The sequence below is a fragment of the Mustela putorius genome, unplaced genomic scaffold (genome assembly GCF_011764305.1).
Source record: "Mustela putorius furo isolate JIRA1106 unplaced genomic scaffold, ASM1176430v1.1 tig00000083_pilon_pilon_pilon, whole genome shotgun sequence".
Classification (NCBI taxonomy): Eukaryota; Metazoa; Chordata; class Mammalia; order Carnivora; family Mustelidae; genus Mustela; species Mustela putorius.
This window is the reverse complement of record NW_025421273.1, coordinates 7,848,084-7,865,167: the sequence shown is the minus strand read 5'-3', so window position 1 is coordinate 7,865,167 and position 17,084 is coordinate 7,848,084. Positions and strand designations below refer to the sequence as shown.

Sequence of the window (17,084 nt, the reverse complement as noted above, 5' to 3'; positions counted from 1 at the left end):
CATGGGCAGTTGGGAAATGAAGAGGAACATGGGGACTACTTGGGCATCCTCAGTAATACTTACATATCCAAGCACAGTACTTCCTACTTGAGTAGGGATTTTTTTTTCTCTGATCATAATCTATAATAATGTCCTGTGTTTAAAATGGTAGTCAGCAGCCCTGCCATTCGTTATTGGATCTCTCACAAGGATTTTTAATCCAAAGTGGCCAAGAGTTTTTTAGTTATTTGTTTTTAGTTATTTTTAAAGTTATTTTTAGTTATTTGTTTTTAGCTTTGCATATAACCATAGAAAAAGCAAGGGCACCAAGCACTTAATTTTTTACATTTTTTTCACCTCCATGTGATTTTTAAAAATTATTATTAATAGACTTTATTTTTTAGAACAGTCTTAGATTTATAGAAAAGTTGGGCAGATAGTCCAGAGACCTCCCATCTACCCTCCACATACAGTTTCCCTTATTATTAACATCTTAGTATGTTTTAGTAAATGAACTCATATTAATACACTATTACTTTTTTTAAAAAAATATATTTATTTGACAGAGAGAGAGGGAACACAAGCAGGGTTAGCAGCAGGCAGAGGGAGAGGGAGAAGCGGGCTCCCTGCTGAGTAAGGAACCTGACATGGGAGTAGATCCCAGGACCCTAGGATCATGACCTGAACTGAAGGCAGACGCTTAACTGACTGAGCCACCCAGGCTCCCCTTGATACACTATTATTAAACAAAAGCCACAGTTTATTTAAATTTCACCTAATGTCCTTTTTCTGTTCCAAGATCCTATCCAGGATACTATATTATATTTCGTTGTCATGTCTCTTCAGGCTTTTCTTGGCTGTGGAAGTTTCTCAGGCTTTCCTTGTCTTGGATGACCCTGCCAGGTTTGAAGGAAGTTACTAGTCAGGTATATTGTAGAGTGTCCCTCTATCGGAATTTGATGTTTTTCTCATGATTAGACAAAGATTTTTCTTGAAGGAGATCACAGAGATAAAGTGCTATTTTTATCAAATTGTGTCAAGCAAGGGTACATATTGTTAATTTATGACTAATGAGGTTTTCCTCACTCACCCAGCTGAAGTAGTATTTTTTGAGTTCCTCCACTGGTATGTAACTATTTTCTTCCCCTTTCCATGCTGTTACTCTCCAGAAGTCATTATGCACAGCCCACCCTTAAGGAGTGAGGAGTTTTAATTTATTCAGTTATTTTTATCAGTATAGAATCTATGCATATTGATTTTATACTTTGGAGGAGTCCAGTGCTACTTTATTTTGTTGCTCAGATCATTCCAGCTTTGGCCATTGGGAGCTCTTTCAGTTGACTTTGCTCAGTCTAAATTGATCTCTGCTTGGTGGGAAGTGCTGTGCTAGGATCTAAAGATATAACGATAATTAGATCCGGTCTCTGCTCTTGAGAACATAAGTAAATATTCAATTATAGCCCAGTGTGAACCAGTACCATGCAGTGCCAGCTGATCCCAGGGTGCCCAGCTAAATGCAAGAATCTCAGCTGGCCTTTTACATAGGTAGGAGAGGTTATCTGGGTGTGATTTCCAGCTGCCAGAAGGTCCTGGAGTATGCCCCCAAGGATTTAATGGTACCTGAAATTCTGACATTGTAATGTTGTATCCCTTTCAAGTTATTCTGGCTAAGATGCAAACAGCCCCATAAGAAATGATGGAATATATGTATCAGTCATCTATGCCATCTGGCAAATGAAGGAATGGCATCAGGGTGCAGGGCATGGAGAAAACCACCTAGGAGTGTAGGGTGGGGATTGGAGCAAGATGGAGGAGATCAGGGTTAAAGGAAGAGGAAAGCTGGAACTCTGAAGAAGACAGGCTTACCGAGCCACCCAGGCTCCTCTAAGCCAGCACTCCATGGCCATTCTCTCAGTACACGGGAGAAGGACCCAATAGCTACCTTAGAGGGAGAAGTACCCTGGGGTGGTTGGTGAGGAAAGGGTCACACTTAGTCTGTGAACATTCTAGAATGTGTTAAAATAGACACTGTAGCCAGCAAGTGAAGAAGTAAAAAGAAAGGGAATTAGAAATCAGGCAGAGCTCCTTAACCACTTGACTTAACACGAGTATGACTAGACACTCTGACACATTCTGTCTCATCTTCCAGCCTGTCTGCTACTTATGTCCAGAGGGTTTTGAGATCTTTGGAGCCTGGAGCTCCTTAAAGCTCTTTTCTCTCTCCTTACAGCACTTCTAGGAGCGTGACCTTGCCAGTCGGCGTATGTTTGCATTGAGGGGAGCACTGTGACTTCTTCTTCTTCTTCTTCTTTTTTTTTTTTTTTAAAGATTTTATTTATTTATTTGACAGAGAGAGATCACAAGTAGGCAGAGGGGCAGGCAGAGAGAGAGGAGGAAGCAGGCTCCCTGCTGAGCAGAGAGCTGGTTGTGGGGCTTGATCCCAGGACCTTGAGACCATGACCTGAGCCAAAGGCAGATACTTTAACCCACTGAGCCACCCAGGCACTCCTGGGTGTCACTGTGACTTCTATTCCTCCCCCATCGGCCCTAACCTTTCCTTCTTCCCTGTGACCTGACATCACTACTCCTCAGTTAGTTTCTGGGACATTGCCATTCTCTGATGCAGATGCTCCTGTGAACCCTCGTGTAGGAAAGAGCCCAGGGTTACAAAGCCAAATTATTCTTGAATTATTTGCCAAGCCAAGGCTAAAAAAACACGAGGCAGGACATGCTGATGGCATAATTTATACACAAAGAGGTGTACTTTCATTTTCCCAGTAAATAATGCCTGTCACAATGGCATGATCTCATTATCATAAGCCCAGAACAGTTTTAGCTTTTGTATATATTGATTACCCATAGAGTTACCTCCAAAATTTCCTTGTGGAAGACTCCACGGAAGTGACAACCAGCGTGAAAGCCCCATTCACCCATTAGTCCTTCTTATTGATTTCCGTTTAAAACCTAAATTGCTGGCTCCCTTTCAGGGGAGGATTTTAAGAGCGGAAGCTGCCAGCTTTCAGATTTCTCTGATATGCTGACCTTTCCGTTTGTAATTTTAATTTTTTTTTTTTTTAATAAACTACAAAGTTGCTATTTGGTGGCAGTGTGTCAAGAGCTTTTTAATCTGCTTGACTTTCATGAATCTTTGCCGTAGAGAATTGTCAGCAGAAAACCGGGTGAGTCTAACCCACTACCTTGTGGAAGTTACTGGATCGTGAAATACTGGTGTGCGTGATACTTGTGAATCCGCACCCGGTCAGCTGAATTCAAGGGAGCACTTTGCAGCAGTGTCTGCACGTAGACCACTGTCTGTAGAAGAGCAGTGGTGAATCCTAGTTGTTTGACTTGGCTTAGACTTGAGCCACAAAGAGCCAGGCGGGGGGAGGGGGTCTTCTGCATGGAGTCTCACTTCCTCCCAATAGAGCGGTCAGTCACCGGGCCCTTGGCAATCATGTGATCCACACAGAAAGAAGACTGGGGAAAAAAGCAAGAGTTATTTGGTGAAACATTATGAACATTATTTTCATATGCTGCTTCTAATCTAATGGCTGTATCCAGATTGTTTTGATTTTTTTTTTTTAAACTTCTCCTTGGCATTGAGTCCTTTCATTGGGAAAGGGAGCCAAAAATATTCCCAAGTAATGACTATTTCTTTTCACTACTACCCAAAATGAAGCCACCATTCTCTTTGCTTTTTTTTTTTTTCAAATTTTTTAAAGAATTTATTTGTCTGAGAGAGAAAGAGAGAGAGAGAGAATATGTATGAGCACAAGCAGTGGGAGTGGCAGGCAAAGGGAGAAGCAGGCTTCCTGCCGAGCAGGGAGCCCAATGAGGAACTCAGTTCCCGGACCCTGGAATCATGACCTGAGCCAAAGGTGGGTGCTGAACCAACTAAGCGGCCCAGGCGTCCCGACCATCTTTCTCTTTGGTTGCTATCCCTTTGTGCCATCAGTTCTAGCCTCCCGAATTGCATTTTGCTCGGTGCTTTATGCAGTGAATTATACCTTTTGCTGTCTCTAAGAACATAAAGGAAGCAATACTGTAGGAATTTGTCTAGCCAGCTTTGCTGAGCTCATTATATGCAGACAGTCTCCCCTTCTCCCCTACCAGTCAGTTGACTGGACTGTTTTGCATCTGAACCTCTCATTAGGGAGCTAAACAGTGACAGGTCTTCCCTTAGCAACTGGTGTTTTGGACTTGGTGCCCCAGAGGCAGGAGAGAGCCCAGTCCACTTCTCTCCTTAGCCTTCAGTGGATTTCAGCAGAAGGCAGCCCGTTTGGCTCTCCCCATTAGAAGAGCTAGAAGGTTCTAATGGTAAGAAGGGTTATACAGCCTCAATGATAATACAGACACATAAAAATGCTGGTAACTCCAAGAACGTTGTCTACAGAGCAGCTCGGGGACCACCGAGACGAGGGACAAACAGAAAGAAAGAAGGAGCTGATGACAATTCCCTCTGGATACATGTGACTTTCCAGCAGGACTATAGGGGAATGTGTGTTTGATGGGCACTTCACTGAGGACACAGCCCGGTGTGGTGCCGTGGTTTGTCTGCCTGTTGGTTTAGTTTCTCTTTTCTTTACCATCCCAGAATTTCATCTGGGCCTTGATGGTCATTCATTTTCAGACCTGCAAGCTCTGTGAGCCACCATCGTGCCTCACAGTTTTATTTTACTAGAATGCAAAGGCGAGGTGAATCGTTCAAGTTCACAATGCTAGTTGTAGCTAGCTAGTGCAGAGCTGAGACCTAACTCTTAGGTCTCCCCCTTCCTAGCCCAGTACTTTCTGAGCAGTGCCCTACTGGCTTTCATGATTAAGCATTCTTTCAGTCAGCAGCTGGGAAGACCCAGAGTTTCATTAAAGATGGCTAGCGGGTTCTGCTTCTGCTATTTCTCTACAAGGGAGAGAGAAGATGTGGGGTAATTTAGTTACCATCCACATGAAATGCATGTAATGCGGAAGTTGGCATGTTATAATCCTTCCTTGTTCTGGATATCTACAAGAACTGTTCTTGTATCTTTGGAAACACAGCAGCTTAAAAAGAAGAGCTTGTGGTGCACCTGATTTGGGCTCAGGTCATGGTCTCAGGATTGCGGGGTCGAGCCCCCTGTCAGACTCTATGCTCAGCAGGGAGTCTGCTTGGAATTCTCTCTTCTTCTCCCTCTGCCCTTCCCACTTGTGCTCACTTGCTTTTTGTTTAGAATAAATAAACCTTCTAAAAAAAAAAGAACTTGTTTTTTTCTGTAAAGTAATACATGGTCATTTTAAAAAGTAGAAAATGTAGATAAGAAAGAAGAATAAATTTAAAAACAATAATACCTTACTCCAAATCACCTTTTATTTTATATATAGGTGTGTGTGTGTGTGCACACATATATATATTTTTTAAGATTTTATTTATTTATTTGATAGAAATCACAAGTAGGCAGAGAGGCAGTTAGAGAGAGAGAGGGGGAAGCAGGCTCCTTGCTGAGCAGAGAACCCGATGCAGGGCTCAATCCCAGCACCCTGAGATCATGGCCTGAGCTTAAGACAGAGGCTCTAACCCACTGAGCCACCCAGGTGCCTCTATATATATATGTTTTTTAAAGATTTTATTTATTTATTTGACAGAGAGCACAAGTAGGCAGAGTGGCAGGCAAAGGGAGAGGGAGAAGCAGCTCTTTGCTTAGCAGGGAGCCCAATGCAGGGCTCAGTTTCCAGGACCCTGGGATCATGACCTGAGCTGAAGGCAGCCTCTTAACTGACTGAGCCACCCAGATGCCCTATTTTTATTTTTAAGGATTTGTTTATTTTAGAGAAAGAAGGAACACACGAGTGTTGAGGGTGGCGGAGAGAGAGGGAGAAAGAAATTTTAGCAGAACTCCTTGCTGAGTTTCCCACGTGGGGCTTGATCTTAAGACCCTGAGCTCACGACCTGAGCCCAAACCAAGAGTTTGCTGCTTAACTGACTGAAGAACCCAGGGGCCCCTCCAAGTCACCTTTTAGACTTTATATAAACGTGTGTATGTGTTTACATACATTCAGACATATGATGCATATATGTGTGTACATGTATGTATAGGCTTTCCATGTTAATAAAACCTATTTCTGTAATGTCATTTTTAATAAGTAGATAATATTTTATTGTGTGTATAACATAATTTATCTGATATGCTATTATCGAAAACAGGAATCTTTTCCCCCCTTATGTTAATTGCATTTTGAACAACCTTAATCAATATCCTCTGGAAAAAAAAAAACTTTTCACATTCCTTTAATTATCAACTGAGGATGAGTTTATAGAAACAGATATGCTGAGTCAAAAAGTATCCATATCTGTAAGGCTTTTAGTGCCCCTGGCTCGATTGCCTTCCAGAAAGATAGCCATTTACTTTCTCCCATTCAGAGTGGGAAAGGACCTTGGTGCTTAAGTGAAATACATAAAATAAGGACATCAACCACATTCAGGACTGTAAGAATCTTACAGTCGAGGCTGGATGAGTTACCTGGTCTTCTCTTTTCTCAAAGTGGTTATAAAGCGGGGTGCCTGGGTACATTGGTTGAGCGGCTCAGTTGATGAAGCATCTGCCTTTGTTTGGCTCAGGTCATGATCCTAGGGTCCTGGAATCCAAGTCCCAGATCGGGCTCTCTGCTCAGCGGGGAGTCTGCTTCTCCCTCTGCCTCAGCTGCTCCCTCTGCTTGTGCTCTCTCTCTGACAAATAAATAAGATCTTTTTTTAAAAAAAATGTGGTTGTGAAGCTATGAGCATATTGTTATGATGCATAAGAGATTTAAGCAGAATTATGTAAGAAGCTTACAGTAGTTACACAAGGATTTGTTCTATGAATGCCTACTCTGGTAATGTGTACACTTTGCAGTCCAAACATAATGATGCCAAACATAACGATGCCCTAGCCAGAGAGATTTCTGTTGAATGCATGTTAGTCAGGCAAGGGTTAAACAGCTAATGTTTTAGCGCCCTGACATCAGAAGTTAGACATACCTCCTGCATCTCATGTCAAGATGAGATCTTTGTCTATTGCTCACGATGATAATAGCAAAAACAACTGTTTATTTAGTGCTCTTTATATTCTACACCTGTGCTCGGGACTTCACGTGTGTGTACTATCTTCTTGAATCCCCAGCACAAACCGATGTGGCAACTTTTGTTACCTACATATTACAGATGAGGTATTTGCAGCACAAAGAAGTTAAGTACTTTACCTAAGATCACAAAGTCAATGTGTGCATTTTTGAAACCAGTTCTGCTTTTCTTGACATCAAAGCCTGTGTTCTGATCTATGGTGTGATATTGTCTCCGTAATAACCAGGCTTCTTCTTATTCCAGATAATCTAACCTCCAGTCCTACTTATTGCCCTTAAGTAGGTTTTGTTTCTTGGGGGGTTTTGTTTTGTTTTTCCAACAAACATCCTTTTCTTAAAAAATTCAGTTAGCCGACATAGTACATCATTAGTTTCAGATGCAGTGTTCAATAATTCATCAGTTGCATACAACACCCAGTGCTCATTATGTCACGTGCCCTCCTTAATACCCATCACAGTTCCCCCATCCCCCCACCCACCTCTCTCCGTAGCCCTCACTCAGCTTGTTTCCCAGAGGCAAGGGTCTTTCATGGTTTGTCTTCCTGCTGATTTCCTCCCATTGTTTTCCTCCCTTCCCCTATGATCCTCTGCACTAGTCCTTATGTTCCACATATGAGTGACTCTATACGATAATTGTCTTTGCTCGACTTATTTCACTCAGTAGAATCCCCTCCAGTCCCATTCACGTGGAGGTAAATGGTAGCTCTTCACCCTTCAGTATAGGTTTTGAAGTTAGGTGACCATGCAGCACAAAGGAACACCTGCTGATTAAGTATCAATAGGGCTGTAAGCCTTTGTTCTTAATCCTCAAAGGCTAGATATGGGAGAATCAAATCGTGGGTCCATCTTTATGCTTCTTCCTTTTTATTTCAAGTAGTCTTATGTACTTGAAGATACATTTAAAGTTAGATGAGACACTAGACTAGGATGATTTTGTATTTTTCATCATCTTAAATCATGTTCCGATTTTGCGCAGATACATGCAACAGAGCCTGTGGCTAGTGTTCTTCAAAACCAAATCAAACAAAAACCACCGGTCCAAGAGATAAAGATTCCCATTTTCCCACAATTAATTTCTAAGTAACCTTAAGCCCATCAGGTGTTGATCTAGTTTTTACCACAGCAGGATGCTGCAACCTGGATTGACTTGGATTTTCTGAGGGGTTCGCATGCCCAGCACCAGCTTTCTTTGTAGTTCCAGCTGATCACACAGTCGGGTCGGCTTGTTTGTCCTGCTGTATCTCTATAAATGAAGTGTTTCCAGAAAATGGACAGCCAGGCCCTCCCTTTCTTGTTCTGAGCTTCTAACACCTTCTGTTCGAACTGCTGGGCGAACAGACCAGTCCCTATTCACAGCACAAGAGCTCCATGTGTTACCTCACCTTAAAAAGTAACCAAAGAAAACTTCCCAGATCTTAAATAGGCAGCCCTTGTATTTAGTGTCTTGGGAAAGGAAAGAGCTATTATAAGGAACCTGTAGGATGCCGGCCTTTTTCCTGCGGAGTTTCACTCATTCCTGAAGAGTGGTCCGGCAGAGGGACAGTGGGTCTCAGTTAACAGGACGTTCGCTCTGTGATCTCTGAGAGGTAATGTGGGCTCTGGTCTGCAGTGAGAAGTGGGCAGAAATGGACGCCTGATTCCAGAAATACTTTTTACAAGGGTGGCATCTTCAGAATTTGTCTCACCTGCTGGGTCATGGACTCCAGCTCTGCTTTATTGATATTGATCATACTTCTAGTCCCCAGAACCTGGGGCGTTTAGGGAAGTGTTCAGAGAATGTGGTGGTGTTCTATAGGAAGCAATAAACTTAAAAGGAATATTTCATTACTTGCCCTAGGAAGTATCTTTTGGGTATAGATAAGTATCCATAGTTAATTCCTGAAACTACCATTGGCTGATGGCGTTTGTACCTTTTCTCTCCTCAAATAGTATATGGTGATAAAGATTTCATATCATGGTACACAAAGTCCTTCCGTATCTAGATCTCAGTCTTCGGGAACTTTGAAATCTTAGATGTAGATAGAGCCAGAAGAAACCACCAAAACCTGTTTGGTAGTACAGAAGCAGGCCCAAGGCGCCGAGCATGCTGAAAGATGTGGAGGTATGCAGTGGCAGCTCCTTTCCTATGTGGGAGCAGTGAGTGGCTCAGGATAACTCTAGAAACCTAGCCTTTGCCTGTGACAAGTATGGGAGTATGGGAGAAGCAAGTATGGGAGAAGTATGGGAGAAGCAACAGGAGATGGAGAGCAGAATGGAAACCTCACTAGCAGCATCAGTGGGGGGCAGTGGCAGTAATTGAAGATAGAAAGGTGGGGATTTACATCCTGGGCAACAAAAGTAGGGAGAAAAGCCAATGGTGCAAATGGTGTTAGGTGGTAGAAAGAGGAGATCACGGAAGTGATGGACAGTGCAATGGGGTGGGTCACAGCAGATCCTAGGGTAGCAGAGAAGGCAGTAGGTGGGGAAGCAATGTTTGTAGTAAATCTGAACTTTAGTACCATAGTACTCGGCTGGCTTACTTAAAGATGGGAGGGGCACCTGAGTGGCAGAATTGGTTAAGCAATTAGGCATCCAGTTGGTTTCATCTTGGATCATGATCTTGGGGTTGTGGGATGGAGTCCTGTGTGTCGGGCTCCACACTCAGTGGAGAGCACTTCTACCCCTCTTCCTCTCCCTCTGCCTCTCCCCTGCGCCCTCCCCTACTCCCTCTATCTATAAAAGGAATAAATAAAACCTTAAAAAATATATTTTTTTTTAAAAAGGAGGGGAATTAGCCATAATGTCTTTGTATTCTATCCACGACCATTGGAAGTATGAGTAGGTGTTTGTTGAATGAGTATATGCATGGATACACCATTTTTACCCTGCGTGTGTGTATGGGTGGGTGTTCTTACGTGAATATGTGCAGAAAGAACCTTTTGAAGCATGTGCAAAGCTGAAGGCACACCTGTTCCATTCTAGGTCTTGTAGCTGATGGACTTTTCTATCCAGGATGATTGAGGATTAGTGAGGTTGAGCGGAGGTTGGATTCCAGAGCCAGTGTAACAGGGGCTCTAAAGTCAAGTACCTGGAGTGACTACCTAGTCAAGGGCAGATCATGGTGAGATAGCACGTGAAAACCAGCCTCTGAACGGCACATCTGCAGTCAGCATAGGCAGGGGCAGAAGAAGAAGCAATATAGACAGATGCTGGGAATTGTGCCCGACAGGTCTGCAGAAGCTCAGCAATCCCGTGGGTCTCCAGGAGTGCCCCTGTCCTCAGGTGCCCACACCCGCCAGTGCCAGCGAGCACAGGTGGCCGGGGTGGAGGGCTCCTGGCAGCCGAGGACGGTAGTGACCTCTTTTCAGACAATGAAGGGCAAACAGTATATTTTAGAAATTTTTCCAGCAGCCAGGGCGCCTGGGTGACTCAGTCAGTTAGACATCTGCCTTTGGCTCAGGTCACGCTGCTCTCAGGGTCCTGGGATCGAGCTCTGCGTCGGGCCCCCTGCTCAGCTGGAAGTCTGCTTCTCCCTCTCCCTCTGCCCCTCCTCGGCCCATGCTCACTCGCTTGTTCTCTCCCAAATAAATGAAATCTTTAAAAAAATTTTTTTTTCAGTGACTACTGAAAAATTTAAACTCTAAAATGTTTGAAAGCACTCTGGTAAACTCCAGAATGATTCATTCCCCTAAATATTCCAAACGATCATTGTTCTTTGCATCTGAAAAATATTTTCTATTTTCCGAAGTATCTCTGTGGACATTATTCCTCGGGATTTCTGTAGCATTGCTCTGAGATGCAAAGGGTGTGTGTGTGTGTGTGTGTGTGTGTGTGTGTGTGTGTGATTCATCTCCATTTTACAGATTAAACAAACTGTCTAAAGTCATCCAGCTGGCTAATGGCAGCAGGAGGGGACCCACGTGTCTGAGTCCTAGCTCTCTTGGCGACATTGTAGTACAGTCTTCGGTTGTCTGTACATGTGGTTGACGATGGCCATGGGTAAAGCCCATGGGAGCTGCCGTCTGTTATTCCATTTAGGCAGTTTTGGTGTTTAGTCTTAAAAGAAAATGAACTTGGCTTTGGTTTGGTTTTCCCTCTCCTTAAACAGCAGTTCTGAGACCTCGCCTCAAGGAGATTTTAGTTCTGCGATTCTGAGTATCGTTGTAGACCCATTTGTGTCTCCCGCCGTTCTTTGTCAGGAGTCAGAGTGAGATTCTGACTTCCCTTGAATTACTGGTGATAGAGAACAAAGAGTAGCAAAGACACTGTGAAGAAATCAAGGAGAAGAAAGCTTGGAAATCTGAGGAGAGGCCTGGAGGTTGGTTGATGAATCAGTGGAATCAGAAAATCGTTCCTTAATTCTGGAATGAGCGGTGCCTACAGTCTATATATATGACTATGAATGATTTATACAACCTGGTTTTCTGCAAGATTGTTAACAATCCCAGAGCAAGAATAAAAGGGCAAGGGAAAGGAATTTAGCTCAGTGTCTTTCCAAGCATATCCTGATGCCGTTCATCCATGGGATGCGCTGTAGTGGCGAGCGGAGAGCGGTGCCTGTTACATAGGTTACAAGGCCGGGGTGGTTTGAGTGCAGAAACTGCCAGGAGAGGTGACTTAATGCTTCTTAGCCCTGACCGAAAGGGAGTGACTTGCTCAGAGGCTCTGAGGGTGACCTCATCCCATTACATTTCAAGGCAGCGGTGCTCGCGAGAGCCAGGCCGCTGTTCCCCAGCGATTGTCCCCTGTCACATCTCATTCATAATTGAAGTGAGCGAGGATCATTTTTGCCCATTATAGGAGGTGGTTACCGCAGACCTTCAGTGGCACACCAGAGCTCTCAGATTATTGCAACTTAACAACTGTAACCTAGGCCCCTAGAGAGATCTAGGTTAGTCTGTGATGTGCATAGAGGTTCTAGGAGGGAGACGAGTGGAGGGTCGTGCTCAAGTCCCAATCCAGAGAATGAGTGGGAGAAACCTTGCTACCTTCTAACTGGAGACAGTGTCAGAGAAGTTTCTGAACCCACCTGGTCGCAGTAAGCAGTGCTTACTCTTGGGTTTCCATATCCTTATGTGTCTTCTGGGTCTCTTTGGAAAGAGACAAAGCATTTCAAGGCAGAGCTGTTGGGATGGGGGGGTGGTCTCCTTTAGTGCATCTTTGATGAAGTGAGCCTGTTTAAGTATCTTTTAAATTCACCAAATTTTATTATCATTTTTTAAAAATCATCTTATTATTCATACAGGCGGTTCCAGAAAAGAAATCACCGAGCACTGGGAATGGCTGGAGCAGAATCTACTGCAGACCCTCTCCATCTTTGAAAACGAGAATGATATCACCACATTTGTGAGAGGAAAAATACAGGTAGTGGGCTGTTTTTTGTTTTGTTTTGTTTTTAAAGCTTTATTTGTTCGTTTATTTGACAGACAGAGATCACAAGTAGGCAGAGAGGCAGGCAGAGAGAGGAGGGGGAAGCAGGCTCCCTGCTGAGCAGAGAGCCCGATGTGGGACTCGATCCCAGGACCCTGAGATCATGACCTGGGCCGAAGGCAGAGGCTTAGCCCACTGAGCCACCCAGGTTCCCCTGTTTGTTTTGTTTTAACTTTTAATTGGAAATAGTTTCAGATTTACAGAAAAGTTGTAAAAATAAGAGCCTTGCATACCTTTTGCATACTCTCCTGGTCCTCACGTTTACCCCATTCATGTTATCCTTTGAGTGCTCATTTACTTTTTATTTGAGTGGAATTTCCTACCAAATACTTCCGTGTGTATTTCTAAGAATATTCTGTTAAATAATAACACTGCAGTATAGATTGAACATTAAAGTTCTACTGTAATATTTGGTACATATCCCTGTCTCGTTAATTGATCAGTGTCTACCATTTTTTCCCTTTCAGTTCAGTGCAAAATCCAGTCTGGGAAGCTGTTGAATTTGCTTTCATCTCTTATGTTCTTCAATCTAGAACATTTCCATTGCCTTTTTCTGTCTTTTAGGACATTCATATTTTTAAGTATGTAGTTCTGTTTGTTCGTTTTTTTTAAACGGGACATTTTCCATTTTGGGTTTTGTCACGTTTCCTAGAATCCGATTCTTTTTTTTTTTTTTTTTAAAGATTTTATTTATTTACTTGAGAGAGAGACAGTGAGAGAGAACATGAGCGAGGAGAAGGTCAGAGAGAGAAGCAGACTCCCCATGGAGCTGGGAGCCCGATGCGGGACTCGATCCCGGGACTCCGGGATCATGACCTGAGCCGAAGGCAGTCGTCCAACCAACTGAGCCACCCAGGCGCCCTAGAATCCGATTCTGATGATGCATGCCCAGGTGGAACGCTTACGTCCTTGTCAGAGGAGCATTTCTGGAGGGACGTGGAATCTCCCCTCGTGGAGGATAGAAAGCCAGAAAGGTGTTACCTACCTGAGTTCTCCACTGTAGAGTTACTAATCTTGCCTTTTCCAATAATAAACAATTTGAAATTTTCTGTGAGAAAACACTTTATTTAAGGCTACACAGATATCCCACTCCTTATCAAAATTTCCCCATGAGTTAGTGTCCATTCATGATTTTTTTTTTTTGTCTGAACCAATCTGGCTGTGACATTTTTACAAAACAGTCATTTTCCAACCCCAGCATTCTCTCGCATTTATCATTTGGCACCTGTTATTCTGCTATAAGCAAGAGCTCTCTTGGCATTTATTCATCGATTTATTTTTGTTATGGACTCATGGATTCCTCTGGTTTTCAGTTGTTTACGTTTCCCTCCTAGACTTACTTTGGTACTCGCACTGTCCCAAACCTGCAGCGTGCCTTCTTCATCCTCGTGTCCTGTCCTTGTTACTTTTTTGAACACTTGTTGACTTCAGCTATAGCAGGATATCCCAGACTCATCATTTTTTTTTTTTAAGATTTTATTTATTTGAGAGAGAATGAAAGCGAGAGAAATCACAGAAGGAGAAGCAGACTCGCTGCTTAGTGGAGTGAGTAGGATTTGTTATGTAGGGTTTGATCCCAGGGCCCTGGGATCATGACCTGAGCCGAAGGCAGACATTCAACCAACGGAGTCACCCAGGCACCCTGTGTCCCAGACTCATCTTGTACTTTCTCTGTCCCAGTCCTGGAATCAGCCCTGTTTCCATTTGCTTTCAGTTTCAGGCCCGTTCTTCTAACATTGTTAATTTATGTTAGTTTAATATTTTTTGCAGGTAGAAAATATTAGCATGCTTCCAGAAGTTTAAATTTCTCGAACTTCCAAAAGTTTAAATTACTCCCTCTTGCATTCTTGCAACCTTGTTCTCCCCAACTCCATGCAGTTAACTAACTTCTTTGTTATCTGGTCTATCTATCCTTCCTGTCTTTCTTTTTGTAAAAAGAGGCAGATGTATGTATTTTTCCTATTTCTCTTTAAATCTTACAAATAATCCTTTCATGTATATATTCTCCTCTGCATTTGCTCTTTTCACTCAGTAACTCTTGGGTAACACTTTGTATTGGTTCATAGAGAGTATCCACATGTTGTTTATTTTTTATTTTTTTAAGAATTTTTAATTTATTTCTTTATTTGACAGACAGAGATTGCAAGTGGGCAGAAAGGCAGGTGGGGGGGGCGGGAAGCAGGCTCCCCACTGAGCAGAGAGCGCAATGAGCGGCTTGATCCCAGGACCCCGATATCATGACCTGAGCCAAAGCAGAGGCTTTAACCCACTGAGCCCCCCAGGCGCCCCTGCTGTTTGTTTTTTTTAAAAAAAAAAAACATTTTAATAGTTTTGTTTTTATTTTGAAATATTAATTTTTGGGGCACCTGGGTGGCTCAGTGGGTTAAAGCCTCTGCCTTCAGCTTGGGTCATGATCCTGGGGTCCTAGGATAGAGCCCCGCATCGGGCTCTCTGCTTAGTGGGGAGCCTGCTTCCCTTCCACTCTCTCTGCCTGCCTCTCTGCCTACTTGTGATCTTTGTCTGTCAAATAAATAAATAAAATCTTTAAAAAAAAGAAATATTAATTTTTAGTTTTACAGGAGAACTTGTAAAGATAGGACAGAGAATTTCCGTAGACCCTACCACTTAGCTCTCATTAATATTAGCATCTTCTGTAACCATAGTGTATTTATCGAAACTAAGAAATGAACAGTAATGCAATATTGTTTAACTACAGAGGCACCTGGGTGGCTCAGTCAGTTAAACATCTGACTCTTGGTTTCTGCTCAGGTCACGAACTCAAGACTATGAGATTGAGCCCCCCCCCTTTTAAAGATTTATTTATTTGACAGACAGAGATCACAAGCAGGCAGAGAGGCAGGCAGAGAGAGAGGAGGAAGCAGGCTCCCCGCTGAATAGAGAGCCCAATGTGGGGCTTGATCCCAGGACCCTGGGACCATGACCTGAGCCGAAGGCAGAGGCTTTAGCCCACTGAGCCACCCAGGTGCCCCCGAGATCGAGCCCCTTATCAGGCTCTGTACTCAGTGTGGAATCTACTGAAGATTCTCTCCCTCTCCCTCAGCTCCTCCCCTTGCTGACCCCCTCATGGTGCATGCGTGCACTCTCTGTCTCTCAAATAAAAAAATAGATCTTTAGAAAGAAAATCTTGTTTACTACAGACTTTATTTGGATTTTACCAGTTTTTCCACTTCATGTCTTTTTATCCCGTGATCTAATCCAGGATCCCACATTACACTGAGTGCCTGATTCTTCCGAATAGGTGAATATTATGTGTACATGTACTATAAAGAATTCAGCACTCCTCTACACTTGGATATTTAAGTAGTTTCCAATATTTTGCAATTATAAATAATTATATATATATACACACACACACAAACATACAGTATGTGCATGAATTATAATTCATACATATAATTATAATTCATACATACATATATGCATGGATATGTGTATGTGTGTATATACATATACATTTGTGTGTGTGTTTGTTTTGTGGGTATCTCTCTTTAAGGTACACTGTTAGCAGTGGGATTAGCAGATCTAGGGGTAAATGAATGTGTCATTTTGCTTAATATTGCCAAATCCTCCCCACCCCACCCCCCGCCCACACAGAAATTGTACCATTTTACATTCCCACTGGCATATATGGGAATGCCTGTTTTCCTACAACTTCATCAAAAAAGTAGATTATCAGGCTTTTGAGTTTTTGCCAATCTGATGGGGGGAAATATTTTAGTGTTATTTTAATTTGTATTTATCTCACTTATGAGTGAAGTTGAATTATCTTTTTAAATCCTTAATGGGCCATTTTTATATCTCTGTAGAACGCCCGCTCATGTCTTTCACCTATTTTTCTATGGGATTTTGGTCTTATTTTTCTTAATTTTTAAGTTCTTTTTATAAAAAGGCCATTAGCCTTTTTTTTTTAAATTTTTTTAAGATTTTATTTATTTGAGAGACAGAGAGAATGAGAGGGGGAGAAGGTCAGGGGAAGAAGCAGACTCCCCATGGAGCTGGGAGCCCGATGTGGGACTCCATCCGGGGACTCCAGGATCATGACCTGAGCCGAAGGCAGTCGCTTAACCAACTGAGCCACCCAGGTGACGCGCCATTAGCCTTTTTTAAAAAAGGATTTTATTTATTTGAGAGAGAGTGAGAGAGAGCATAAGAGGGGAGAAGGTCAGAGGGAGAAGCAGACTCCTCACAGAGCTGGGAGCCTGATCTGGGGACTCTGGGATCATGACCTGAGCTGAAGGCAGTAGCTTAACCAACTGAGCCAGCCAGGCGCCCAGCCACTAGCCTTTTGTTGGTGATATATACCACAGATATTTTCCCTAAGTTTGTCATTTGCCTTTTGACTTTGCTCTTGATAGTTTTTGCCATGGAACATGTAAATGTTTTATTTAGTCAAAATTAGAAATTCTTTCCAGATTTTTAGTCATTGTTAGAAAGCCTTTTTTTATATCTGGATTAAGGAAGAATTCTAGGAAGTGATCTGATAGTTCATCTCTCATTAAAATTATACAGGATGGCCAATTTCTACCTGATTTCTTTTCACTAAAACTTTTACATGAACAAGGAGTAGTTTTAAAGATTTTATTTAT

General features: G+C 42.8%; 1 protein-coding gene across 1 annotated transcript in view; it reads left to right on the top strand.

The window, feature by feature from the left end:
• Nucleotides 1-17,084, top strand: part of TBC1D9 (TBC1 domain family member 9) — a 122,188-nt gene that overhangs the window by 51,795 nt on the left and 53,309 nt on the right. The window contains exon 3 of the mRNA XM_004768462.2: nucleotides 12,293-12,411. Within this exon, the coding sequence (XP_004768519.1) occupies nucleotides 12,293-12,411 (119 nt within the window). The remainder of the gene's footprint in view (nucleotides 1-12,292; nucleotides 12,412-17,084) is intronic.